The sequence below is a fragment of the Cornus florida genome, unplaced genomic scaffold, assembly GCF_030987335.1.
Source record: "Cornus florida cultivar Cherokee Brave unplaced genomic scaffold, ASM3098733v1 CherokeeBrave_3.0.0_Hap2_Chr09, whole genome shotgun sequence".
Taxonomy (NCBI): Eukaryota; Viridiplantae; Streptophyta; class Magnoliopsida; order Cornales; family Cornaceae; genus Cornus; species Cornus florida.
Window position 1 is genome coordinate 63,470,342 of NW_026775579.1, and position 13,395 is coordinate 63,483,736.

Sequence of the window (13,395 nt, forward strand, 5' to 3'; positions counted from 1 at the left end):
GTATACAATTAAAAATCTGTTTTGAAGTAGGGTCAGAGTTGGTATGACGGATTTTCTAACGAGATAGAGTAAGATTTAGCCAAACCCGCCCAACTTCGCCCCTTGCTATCCCTAATGGTGGGTTGCTATCCCTAATGGTGGGCATAATTAGAGAAAAATAGAATCCACTCCAACTGTAAAATGCACAATTTCTCTCTCTAGCTTCTTTATACTTGCTTAACCAACACTATGGACTTAATTAAGTAATTAACTAAAGATTCCTTTTCGATTATGTAGCCACCCTTTGTGACCATAAATTATGGTTCCTAGCGATTTGATAATATTTGTACAACATGCCAACCCGCAGTTAATGTTCAGCGAAAACCCCAATTAAATAAATCAATTTTTCCAGGTTGAGGTTTGAAAACGGTGATAGATATACTATATATAATTTAACTACCCTAATTTAGTTAATTTTTCCAGGTTGAGGTTTCAACTTATCATTATATTATCTTTTTTTTTTTTTTTACTCAAGACAGGTTCAACCTCTTTTATGTTTACATTTGGGTTATCTAGACCAACTAGATAATCTTTCAGGTATCACCCACCATTTTTAATATTTGACAATGTCAATTTCATTTTTATTATTTTATAAAATAACTTGTCACCTAATTACCAAGTCCAAAGAGAAAAAAATCGAACCCAAATTCTCTTTAATAGAATAGTAGGACATGTTCCGTCCAGTTTAAAATTTACCTTACAAAAAGATTGAAATGTTTAGCAAACATCCCAATCTCTTTTTGTAAAATAAATCTCGAACAGAATAGAACATGATATACTATTCTTAAGAGGGATTTTCTTAACAATAAAAAATAAAAAACACACACACACACACATCTTTGATGGAAAAGGTTTTTAGTATGTGGTTTTGATTGTTTCAGATTAGAAAATAGATCCACATTCTGCCGAAAATGGAACTTCATCCAAGATAATTGAAATGTGCTCCAATAAAGGAAAATGATACTCACTTCGAAAGTCGGACACATCCAACCTTCTTTTTATGATGATGTCATGATGACTTCATTCCTCATATAAATGGTATGGTTGTGTCCGACTTTCAAACTCTGTACTACATAGTAAAATAGCTGCATATAAATATAGCATTAACAGATTCAGGTTCGTATTCAGGCAAAAGCACCCTTTTGGGGACTCCCAAGAAATACTCAAAGAGAAAAAAGATACATATACTACAGAATATATAACTATATTAAGGGAAAGAGAGTGACAAAATGATGTTGGCTGATTTCTTTTGATAAAGCCAACAACAAGAGTAACAATACATACAACCCACTCCCATTTCCCATTTCCCATTTCCCATATTTATTATTCCCCCCTCTTAACTCAAAAACTTAAAAAATAAAAATTTACTCTGTTCTAACCCTCGGTGGTCTTCGAAAAGATGCACCATATTTGATGTCATCAAACGGGTTGAGCCATCCGAAATTTTCCGAGTTAGTCTCCCTACAACTACTAGCTAACTTCCTACACTGTCTAGTTGGGTCAGAATGCAAAAAAGGAAGAGTTCCCCTGCTTTCCATATGCTCCTGTTGGCTACTCCGGCTGGGTATTCTTGACCGAAGACAGTGACCCTCCATAGACAACGCTGTGTTAAAAAAGTGTGAGCCGCTTGTCTCTGGAAATCCTGAAGAATAGTGGTCCGAGTTGGTTAGAGGTGAATGTCTTGAGTACAAGGGTGAGGGCAAGGGCGAGGGCGAGTGAGAGGAAGAAGAAGATGAACAAGTGTCAGAATCTGAAGAATTCCTCCACGGGCTGTTCCAATTATGTCCCAAATCACCGAATATTTGATCTAAAAAGTCGTCAGTGCATGTAGAACCCCTGGTGCTATCGGTACTGGAAGAATCTTCGTGAGAGCGGCTAAAAGCAGAAGAATTGTCACTTGAGTCATCTTCAAAAATTGTTCGGATCCGATGGAAATTGGTCTGATTCATATTAAAGGGTTCATTGGTGGTCTGAACTTTCAGAGTATCAGGCAAAGAAACACCACTTGGACCGGTAGAGTGGGATCTCGACTTCAAAGTAGGATCCCTTGGTTTCCTTGGATCATGAGGCATCATTGAATTCCTTATCGATCTTGGGGCCCTTGGCGAGCACCTATATTAAAATAAACCTAATTAGAAATCAAACCAATAGGATAAATCTCAACAAGAAAATAAGGCTCCCACAATCTGTTACCTTGCATAAAGAAGCATGTACGCCCCTTTTGTTAAGACCCTTTCAAGTTCCACAGGTTTTACCTACACCAATCATAACCAGAGCATCAATCAAATGCTTTCATCGAATGACATATACAGCATAAATTTATGATATTTATCCCAATAAATCACAAAGATAGGGCATAGCACCACAGGAGTTCACTTGATGATGTAAAAGAGTCTCAAAAGCCAACATACTTCAAAATGAAAGCATGAATCTAAGAAAACACATGCAGGAATACAAACATGCTAAAAGATGCAAACTTGACTGTAAATAAAAACATACTGTACTATCATCAATCTTGAACCACTTGTTCTGGATGTTCTTGACGTAGCACACATAGTGACCAGAAAATGCGGCATTCATGACATCCAAGTGAACCACCACCCCGTAAAGCCTGTAAATTGGAGATTTGTCGCTTGTCCCACTCATATATGGGGCCAGGTCCAGAATTTCTGGGAACCGAATTGCCTTATTGAGCTTCCCAAATTTCCCTGACTGTCAAATCAAATAAAGAAAACTAGCAATAAGAGTCTGAAGAAACCATGAAAACGAAGAAACCATAGTTGATTTAAAAGATATACCTGAAATCGCTTCAGTGCAATAGTAAGGACATTAGGAGCCTCTAACACTGTCAACTTCTTCTTAGCTTTCTCATAGGATTTGCATCTGATAGAAATATTACGATAATAAAGTCAAAATCCAATTCAAAGGTAGTATTAATAATAATAATAATAATACAACTCCAAGAAAACATCAGTAGACACCCATCCAAAAGCAGTAAAAGAAATAGAAGCAGAATGAACTGACACCATGCATATTATCAAATACAAAAAGAAATGAGAATTTCTCAGCAGCCCAAATCCAAACTCCCTAACCCCACATAATTGCAGAATATAAATAAATTACATATGCTTGTAATAAATGCCCCTTCTTAGCAACAAGTTTAGGTATTAGTTAAACAGAATTTTTTTTACAAATAATTACAAAATAATAAAAAAAAAAACATTGCCATATTTTAGTCAAAATAAAAAAATCATTGCCATATTTTAGTCAAAATAAAAAAAAAAAAAACAAATGGAAGCCACAAACACATTAAAGTGCAAAGATACTATTAACATTTTTTGCAATTGAAAGTATCTGAATATTACATACACTTGGATAAGTGTTTTGGTGAGGGCATGCGTCCAACTGTAGAATTATCAAATTCCCACACCCAACAAGACCCAAGAACATGGGGACACGGTCAAAATCTCCATATTTTTAACATAGGGGATGCTATTATGTAACAGAATTTTCAATCATAGGTGCGTCACTAGTTTTGAAGCAATTATGTAACAAAAGAAACATAATACAAAAGTTTTTTTGTTTTTTTCCTTTTTAACAAATATATAGTATTTGAATCAACAAGTATATCTGACCCTTCAACATATATATATAGTATTTGAAGAGTCAGATATACTAGTTGGTTCATATCCAACAAAACATGGCGTACACATCTCATGCTCAAACCTAGGTGACATCTGCCCTACTAAAATATATGATACCTCACGCATTTAAAACAGACCATGTACCATAAACTAAATAAAAAATAGGTAATATTTAAGTATACGCCAAGGTTGTTAAAATCAGGATTCTACATAGGATCGTTGGGGACTCCGTAGAATCGAAATCTTAGAATCAGATCGAGAATCGTAAGATTCTACCAAACTAGCAGAAAAACATTTCAAACTAACTTGTATCTCTAAAGTACAGCAACAATAAGTCCAAAACACAGTAAACGTAAAAAAGTACCACTCCAAATATAATATATAAGAGAATATAGTGCTACTAATATATTCAACAAATCAAGTTTAAACTTTCAACATCAATTCAATTAGATATGAATTATTACTTATTAGATGCTAGTGCTACTAACTCTATGAATTATTTAATTATGAACATAAACATTATACACTGAACAAAATTAACAAATTTACATCCAAAAACAAATATAGAACAGATTAAAAAATTAAGGAACAACAGAATAAGAAATATCCATGCATAAATTAATTAGGAACAACTAAACAAGCAAACAAGAACATAAATCAATTAATCAAATGCCCATGTATGCTGCATATCAAAACCCTAAGAAATCAATTAATGAAATACCTAAAAAAGGAAGGAAAAAAAAAAAAAAAAACAAACAAACAAAGAACACACATTTTCTCATCTTTATATTTAATGTTTTGGGGCCCAAGACCATTGGGCTTTCTTAATAAAAGAGCTCAACCATCAAAACAATTTATCAGCCCATAAAAAGGGCCAAACAAAGCACAAAGTAAAATCATATAGAATCGATAGAATCTTACGATTCTGTAGTACAATTCTACGATTCTACCATACGATTCAACCCCGATTCTACCCAAAGGAGTGATTTTCATGCGATTTAACTCGTTTTGGGGGTCTAGAATCGTAGAATGGTGCGATTTTAACAACCTTAAACGCTACTTGTCCTCATTTCCAAAATCTAGGAGCCCGTTATACAGCCCAAATCCAATCATGCACAACCTTGAAATTGATAGATAGCAAAAGAGATTGATTAGAATCAAATCTGTGAAAATGACTAAAGCATTTTAACATAATTTAGCACACCAGTTTAGAAGCTCAGGTGAAATGGATCATAAAGTACAAGCCGATGAAACCATAAAAGTCTGCCATTTCCGATAAATCAGATCTATGTTACCCGGACTCAGGTACGGGTACAGGTACGGGTACGGGTGTCGGACACATATACGTGTCTAGAGGTCGGATCCTTCTATCTATCAAATTATCGGACACGGGGACACGAATTTCAAGTGTCCAAAAATCAGACACGGACACTTGGACACCGCATGTAAAGTATTCTCACAATGTTAAAATGCATATTATACTTTCTTCTTGTCCATAGTTTGAAAAGAGACTGAATTTGTAAGTTAAACTGTGAAAGTAACTAGGTAACTAGGTTAAAAAAAAATTTGAAATCCTTTAAAAAGTAATAGTAGTATATATAATATATATAGATGGTGGGTAACAACTGTAACCAACATATTACGAAGTATAAGTTTATATAATATTATATTATTTGTAATAAATACTAGTTTAAAGCAGTGGGCCACATGAGTTACAGCTTATACAGGGTATAATAAACAATGGTAATAAATACTGTTAGTGGGTTACAGCTGTAAGGTTGTAACCCATTATTTATTACAAACTTAATGTGGGTTACAGCCCACCCACGTGTACCATGTCAGACAAAAAGAATTGAAAAACAAAGAAAGGTACAAGCGGTGAAGATTCAACGCAGAAAAGAAGGGGCGCCGACACCAAGTCATCTTCAACCTTTCCTTTCTAAACCCTATTTCGAACCAATCATAACCACACCACCATAAACATACCTTGAGATACCTAAACAGATGAAGATTGAGCAGCCATGTCCGACAGAGAAGATGGAGAGTCCGACACATAACCCGTGTCCGTGTCCGTGTCCGTGTCGTGTCATGTCGACACGGACACTTTCGCCTGAAATGGCGAGTCCAGGTAACATAGACTCAGATAGCCCTGATTAATTAACAGAGTTGATACGCAATTATTTAACAGTGCAGTTTGTCACTTTGACTAAAGTTATAGCCTTAAATAGAGCAGAATGGAAACATAGGAATCATGTAGCCGACCCCAAGTAGTTGAGAAAAAGGCTTGGTGGTGGTGGTGGTGGTGGTGGTTGCGGCGGTGGTTGCAATTAAGGCTACAAACGAACCGAGCCGAGTTGTAGGCTGTTTGGGCTCGGGCTCGTTTGTATATAGCTCAGCTCAGGCTCGTGACAAGCTCAAAAATCTCAGCTCGGGCTCGGGTTCGTCATGGTATTAAAGAGCTCGGGCTCGGCTAATAAATTAAATTAAACTAATGTTCAAAATTTGCTCAGGCTCGTTTAGTAAATCATTACATTTTTATTTTATACATCCAAATATTAAAAAATTCCAACAAAAAATAAAAAAACAGATGTAAATGAGCCCTTAACGAGCCTATTGTTCACGAACATATACAAGCCTTATATGAGCATATGTTCACGAACATAAACAAGCCTACACGAGCCGAGCCTAACACTCATCAGGCTCGGCTCGTTTAGTAAACGAGCCTAGAAATTGAGCTCGAGCTGGGCTCGTTTGAGCAGCTCGGTTCATTTGCAGTGTCTCACTTGTAAGAAGCCAATGAGACAAAGTAACAAAACCCGTTTTCTGGCAAGCTTATGCACAAAACAAATAAATAAAAATGAATACGATCCAGAGCCAAAGCCAGAAAAAGGACCATTGACCACAATGATTTGGAGTCAATTTATTTTTACGTTTAAGATTATTAACAACTAGCTCACAGCATTGTGACAAGCCTCCATGAATTGAAGCTATAATCCTAAAAAGAGGTTTGGCCTCCAGTTGTTCATATTAGGAACCTACCAATCAATTATGAAGTTCAAACAAATGCAACCAAAATGACCATATATAATTTAATGTTTCAAGTTGCCTATATCATGTTGAAAATGCAGTCATCTTTTAGGCATTTGGAATGTGTTTTGGGGTACAATATAGGACTAGCCCCAATGCAAAATGTTCCCATCGTTGCAGTCTCTGAGAAGGGGTCAGATGTACGCAGCCTGTCCTCCACATGTAAAGAGACTATTTTCTTTTCGAATCCGTGACATCCAGCTCACAATGGAGCAACCTCACTGTTGCACCATGGCCCAATTTCAAAGTACAATAAACAACAAATAAATACAAGTTACAGTATTGGGCATTTTGTGGCTCAGTCAAAGTGCAGTAAGAAAAAGAATACTAAGTGTATTGTTAAGAAAGTTATATATGTTGGAAAACAAACGTTATACTACCACATCATCACTATATGACAGCAATACCAAAATATGCTCCAAAATGTCCTAAGAGTTTTCAGGTTAAAGATAAAATAAAAATAAAAACAAACCTGCTGCATTGGTATTTGTTTTCACCATCCAAAATCTCAGTACAGGTAAACTGTCGTAAAGCCTCTTCTAGGGTTCCAATATCTCCTTCTATCTCAACAGTGAGATCCATCATCCTTTCATGCCGCTCAGATTTGCCTCCACACTTCATGCATTTAATCTGTAGATTCGAGTATCGAAATATGTGTGTGTGTGTGAGAGAGAGAGAGAGAGAGAAATTTCTTTTCTTAAATTTAATCATCCCTGAAAAACCATAGATTACCTTTGATCGAAGGTAACCCCCAAACGTAAGGCCTATCAGAGTTGATTCTTCTTCCAAGGAGCCTGATGCCTTTACCCCGGCTTCCTTAAGGCAGACGGATTGCATTGTTTCGATAGAATACCTGCCAATTTCACTCCTTAATTGACTCAAAACCAATGTATATTATTGAATTATAATGACACAATGTATAAAATCGCCCCAGGCAACAATGATGCAAAATTATCTCACCTTAGAAATTCATGTGCATCTTCTTCTTTCCCATGACCAAGATGACTTCCAATTTTGTGTATCTGAGAGAGTATCCCAACAGGAGATAGTGGAGAATTCCCATCCTTTGCCTTCAGAATTAGATTTTCAAACTCACAGGTGAAGCACCATCCTTTTTTTTCACCTAATATAGAAAAGAATATTAAATTTATTCAATATATATATAAAGGATTCAACAAAAAATACCATTCAAAATTTTGACATGTGTGGAACCACAAGAAAGATCATAATCAGAAGCAATACATGTTTTTGAATGGAGTCCTTGGAGAAGATAAGCAGTGAGAGGTGGAGTAAATGTCAAGCACTGGAGCACGGCATTAGCATAACAGCTGCACAAGGTCATGTGTTAGAAACAAAATAGACGCAAGTTCAAAAAAATTAAAATAAAAATTATATCATTGGCTAAGTGGAAATTATATCTTCTCCAGAAAAAGAGAGAGAGGGAGCAAACTTTTCAAAGAGTCAATAATTTTAAAATCCCAAAGTCACTGCAATGCAGTTCTTGATGTTCAATTGCCAACAAAGATTTAACTGTACTCTGATAGGAGAAAGTATGAAGAAATGAATTACATGCCATGTATCAATATTAGCTTACCTGTTCCCACAATTTTTTAGGCCGAATGGACGCAGTTCAACCTTGTTCCAATTATAGAACTTGACAAACACTTCATATGAAAAGAGCCCCTGTAAAATTAGACATATTCAATTCAATGTATAACATCCTAGAATATGTATATTGTAGGCACAAAACAAACAGAGCAAGATTCAAGTAAAACCTTGTTATTGTATTTTCCAGCAATCTCAACCCCAACCCCTAATGGACGTGACAATTTAGAGAGTCTGAGCTGGTCAACGACTTTCCTCATTGATGTTCTCAATCCATTTGTAGCATTTGGTGAATAACTCACAAAGTGGGAAGAACATGCTGCAACTGGATGAGCGCCATCAACCCTTCCAGATGACGACACACCTGAAATGGAATGCCTTCCACTGCCAGAAGATATGTGCTCATCAGATGCACTAGATGATAAATTTCCAACTTCGTTATATTTCAATACTTGCGAGGTACTGCTCGTGCTTTTTAATGCAGAATTCGACCTTCCAGTGCTCAAGGATGGAAAGCTACTGATGTTTGAAGCATCTGATCGTACTGAATGCCCTCCAGGGCTGGAAGCTGGATCAGCATGAGATGTGCAGGATGAGAGACATCTAGATTCTCTGGACTTAAATATACATGAATCACTGCGAGTGTCACAATCCACATGATTAGACGTTTCAGAGTTTGTTGATTGTGAGTTCCTCGCTTTCAAAGCACCTTTACTTGTTTCCTCTGATAAAGTAGCCCTGTCAATAGGTTTCTTCATCCCCAAAGTAGCTGAATGATCATCATATGATTTGATTTTGGTATCAGATCCTTGCACATGCAAGGGAGTAACAACATCCCTGGCCATATTACAGTGGAAATTTACAGAAGACTGAAAATCAGACATACTGTCATCACCAGCCTCACTGGAGCTAGACTGAGCAGAATCATCAGGAACGTCATTTCTGCACCTACTGGTGTCAATAGTTCCTTCCCAGAAACCAGAAGAGGGTGTAGAAGGCTCAGAAAATGACAACTCATTAGAGCCATCAACAGTTGAACCTGAAGAACGTGTTGATCCACAATGAGCATCTCTATCATTACAATCAGATTTTATCTGATTTAACTTACCAGAGCTAGAAAAATTATCTACAGAATTGACTGAAGTGAAGTGCTCCGAAAATTTTTGCCTAGTTTGATCCATGCTAACACAAGTAGTCTCAGGCTTGCCATGAACAATATTACCTGACTGATGTCCATCTGATCTGTCGGGATGATGCGGACTACTGACCCTATTGACTGTAACATCAACAGAAGATTCACTACAAGTAGTGTATGCAGCAAAACCCTCAGAGAATGAGGGAGTGGTAAATTTAGAACTACAACCGGTTCCTTTCTCATCTGGAAGACATCCAAATCTAGTATCATCCCCCCCACGCACAGTTTCAGGAGAGCAATAAGAATTCGAAAATGCAGGCCCTTTAGGGACTCTTTCAACAGATTTGGCACAATGCCCCCCTTCAAGCTCAAAGCTATTTCCATAAGTCTCACATTCTACTTGCTTAAACGCTTCACTAATAGAACCGCCTTCCACATCATTGATCTGATAAGTGGCAGTGAAAGGACGGCATTCTTCCTTGTGACCTTGCCTCCAGTGAATAATTTGACACTTCCCAGAGCTGAAACACAAATTTAAGATTTGAATCTTTAGAGGCCCAATAACAGCAGAATATTTGAGAGTGGATAATATAAAACATGCTACTTTGCAGATTAACAAACACTAAGAGCATATAAATACAAATTCCAAAGCAATTCCAAACTACCACAGCTTCTTCCTAATCATGTGGAATCATTAATTAACATTATAGTCTTATTCTAAGTTAAAAAATTATCTTATATAAGTGAACTTCGTTAATAACAAGTTACACAGAGATTACTGGTGATTTGCAGAATCAGTATTTGATTAACACATCAGCTTCAATATCAAAAGGCATACATAAATTCAACTTTTCTGATCCCTCCCCCCACCCCTCCAACCCTCAAACATCACTCTTCAAGAATTCAGAAACATGATCCAATGTTCCAATTTCTTAATGTACAAAGGTTCCTCAGGGAAGATGGGCCTCCGGATTTGGGTATTACCATGGGGCTTGGAAATATGGAAAATCAGGAGTTAATTCTACCTTATCAGGAGTTAGTTCTATCTTCCCTTTGAGGTGTGCACAGCTCACATCTTATGATACCTCCTCCAAACACCCCCAAAGCACACAAACTAGGAAAATTTACACGTGAGGTGTCACGAGAAGCACAACAAGAAAATATGAGTAAGAATCAGCTAAGAACAACTACAAGGATAGCCCATTGTGGTGAAAAGAAAGCATGAATTCCCGAGAGGCAGTCTCAGGTAAAGTTAGTTCAAGAAAGTATACATGGGAAAATTGAAGAGGTAAGACTCTAGAGTTGACAGGAAAGATACATGAAGGTGATTGTCTACCAGGCGCCTAATTGGATACAAGGATGAAACCAGGAATGTTAATAGTACATCAACAACATACAAATATAAAAACAAAATGAGATGTAATGATGTAACGAACAAGTTGCTAGGCAGAGGGCACACGCTTCCCAAACAAATACTTATAATGGATTTATGACGTGATAACTCTTGAGCATTCCAGCAAACAAGATAACTTCAAGTAAGGAGCGCTCGCTGGATCTTCACACCAAAACATCTAGCTCTCCTCTAAACCACTATCAATTTTGATCACAATGCCTCTTTCATCTTCTTCTTTATTTTTTTTATATGTGCCTCTTTCATCTTTTTTACTAACTTACTAGTTTGTTTCCTTCCCAGGCATATAAGAGTGGAAAAGGATACATTTATACAACATAATTCCCATTTAGCGACAGATTATGTCAACTATTTTTCTCTCATTATTTGTTTTAAAGAGATTTAATAATAAAATCAATTCCCCAACAAATGAAAAAAAAAAAAACAGAAAAAAAAAACTGCAGAGGAAGTCCTCAAACAAACAAGCAGCAACACTGGTTGGTGGAGAAGGATTAGTGCAAAAAAGACAAAACTAAACACTACCAGAACAACACACTTTATTCTGGAAGGTTGTTCAACCCTCATCTTAAGACAGTTTTATTTTACAAAAGGGGGTCTAAAAGAAGTACCACATGGAGCCCCCACACAAATTATCCATTCAACATATTATTTTTGGGAAAAATAATTGCACCAATGCCTTCTTACTCCTGATTTACACAAGTTGTGGTTGCAGTAGCTAATACATGATTGCGCACAATTAAAATTAATTAAGACTTCACCATGCATAGCACATCATGATTGGATGAACCACTGTGATAAATGAACATATACATCCAAGAATATTTGTCTGACTATCCATACTTATCTAAAAACACACTGCATCACACCCTACAGATTTCCATTACTAATTAGGACAAATTGTTAGTATGACGTGCTACTCCTTAGTTGATTGTGTCATATTGTGTTTTGGTACACCCTGAGATTCTTCTGCAAAGACTGCAATGTAGAGTTGTAGCCTGGAAACAGAATATTCCTATTTTCTTTCTTCAATTCTTGCAATCATTTTTAACCACTATCATAGTACTGTCCCTTCTAGTCCAAAAGATATGTTCAGCAAAAACATAAAGCTTTGAAATTGAATGTGAAGCAAGAATCTTGTAGACTGTACCGAGGCCCTTCCTAATCAATTTCAACAACTCCTACCAAATACTCCTCTATATTAGGGACCAAGTTAATCTCTAAAACTAAAATGTATACAGCATGGGTGTTATTGTATAACAGTGCACCAAATTTCAAGTCAAGATCAAAACAAGCCCAAATTACTTTTAATTCTAATCAATCAACACGATAAACAAAAATTAACTGAGCAGGCATGAACATGTAACCATAAAATGAAAATTTCCAAATACATAGTTACAACATACCAGTACCGAACAGCTTTACATTGTGCACACCGCGTGGTGGTGGGGCAAAAGCAAACGGCACATTGATACTGTAGTTGCCCAGAAGTTGAAACCGGTGTGGCCGCAACGTACCTGGTGAAGTCCTCGACCTCGGCCCTAGCAGCCTCTTCGGACGCAAAAACCAAAAGCCTTTTGATCTCCTCTCTCCTGGCCACCGCAAGCCGCCATTTCCGGCGGACTACGAAGCCGATCACCGGCGCAAACACCACCACCACCACCACCAGGACCAGGCGTGAAAACCCTAGATCCCCTCCAACAAGCATTTATCCTGCGCCCAATACTATGCATCCAGCAAAATGAAACCCTAATTTCACACACATAGATTCTTCACACAAATGGCTTGCGCATGCAGGTGATCAATCAAGCTCGGATCAGAGAACTCGTACCGCAGATGCAATTCGCCATTGATCATGACAGCGTGACTACTTCGTGATGTAATTCAACGGTGGTTGTGAGAAAAATATACAAAGCTTGATTGTGCAAGTAATGACAAGTCAGTAGCTAAGACGATGTTAGGACCTACTTTGGAAATTGTCCGAAATTTTCTCGGATCGAGAATTTAGGGCTTTTTTTCTAGAGAGATAAAGCATATAAACTACAGAGAGAAAGACACGGAAAATATATATAGAAAGATTTTAGATATTGACGTATTGTTATATCTATATATACATATTATATATTGGGGAATTTTGTACGTTAAAATTACTGTAAGAATTTTGTGTTTGGAGGAAAGGAATTTTGTTATCAGACATTGAGAAGCGTGAATTCTTGGGTCATCAAATATTCGACCCGGAATGACAATACGAACCGGTTTGATAGCCAGCCCTTGAACCGGACTCCGGCCCAGTAATTCTTTTTTCACTCCAAAACTCTTTTTCAACAACTATTTCATTTTATCTTTTAATATTATTTTGTAAACAATTATAGTACTCCGTATTTATGTGAATAAATATTAAAATAGCATTATTCAGAACTGAAAACAAAATAAAATTACATTGTGTTTTTATGGTGGAAGAGAGGGCTTGAAATTGG

The 13,395-nt window shown here is 36.8% G+C and overlaps 1 protein-coding gene across 2 annotated transcripts; it reads right to left on the bottom strand.

Annotated features, from left to right (window-relative positions):
- Positions 1 to 1,224: 1,224 nt before the first annotated feature.
- On the bottom strand, positions 1,225 to 13,006 carry LOC132274109 (ubiquitin carboxyl-terminal hydrolase 17-like). 2 transcript variants are annotated; one of them, XM_059775278.1, is made up of 12 exons: positions 12,325 to 13,006; positions 9,598 to 10,031; positions 8,546 to 9,414; positions 8,365 to 8,453; positions 8,013 to 8,098; positions 7,731 to 7,893; positions 7,503 to 7,623; positions 7,243 to 7,400; positions 2,838 to 2,922; positions 2,539 to 2,751; positions 2,233 to 2,294; positions 1,225 to 2,151 (listed from the first exon to the last, which is right to left on the bottom strand). In XM_059775278.1, the coding sequence occupies exons 1-12, from the start codon at positions 12,624 to 12,626 to the stop codon at positions 1,404 to 1,406; spliced, it is 3,330 nt and encodes a 1,109-aa protein (XP_059631261.1). In that variant the 5' UTR covers positions 12,627 to 13,006; the 3' UTR covers positions 1,225 to 1,403. The 2 variants fall into 2 exon arrangements, with proteins under 2 accessions (XP_059631261.1, XP_059631260.1); XM_059775277.1 differs by having other exon boundaries at positions 8,546 to 10,031.
- Between the last annotated feature and the right edge of the window lie 389 nt (positions 13,007 to 13,395).

What these genes read in the sequence shown, in the direction of transcription:
- LOC132274109 (XM_059775277.1), bottom strand. Translation starts at nt 12,626, where the DNA reads ATGCTTGTTGGAGGGGATCTAGGGTTTTCACGCCTGGTCCTGGTGGTG. An exon ending in CTGGAAAATACAATAACAAG is followed by an intron (nt 8,454 to 8,545) that starts GTTTTACTTGAA and finishes CTAATTTTACAG; the next exon opens with GGGCTCTTTTCATATGAAGT. An exon ending in TACATGCTTCTTTATGCAAG is followed by an intron (nt 2,152 to 2,232) that starts GTAACAGATTGT and finishes ATTTTAATATAG; the next exon opens with GTGCTCGCCAAGGGCCCCAA.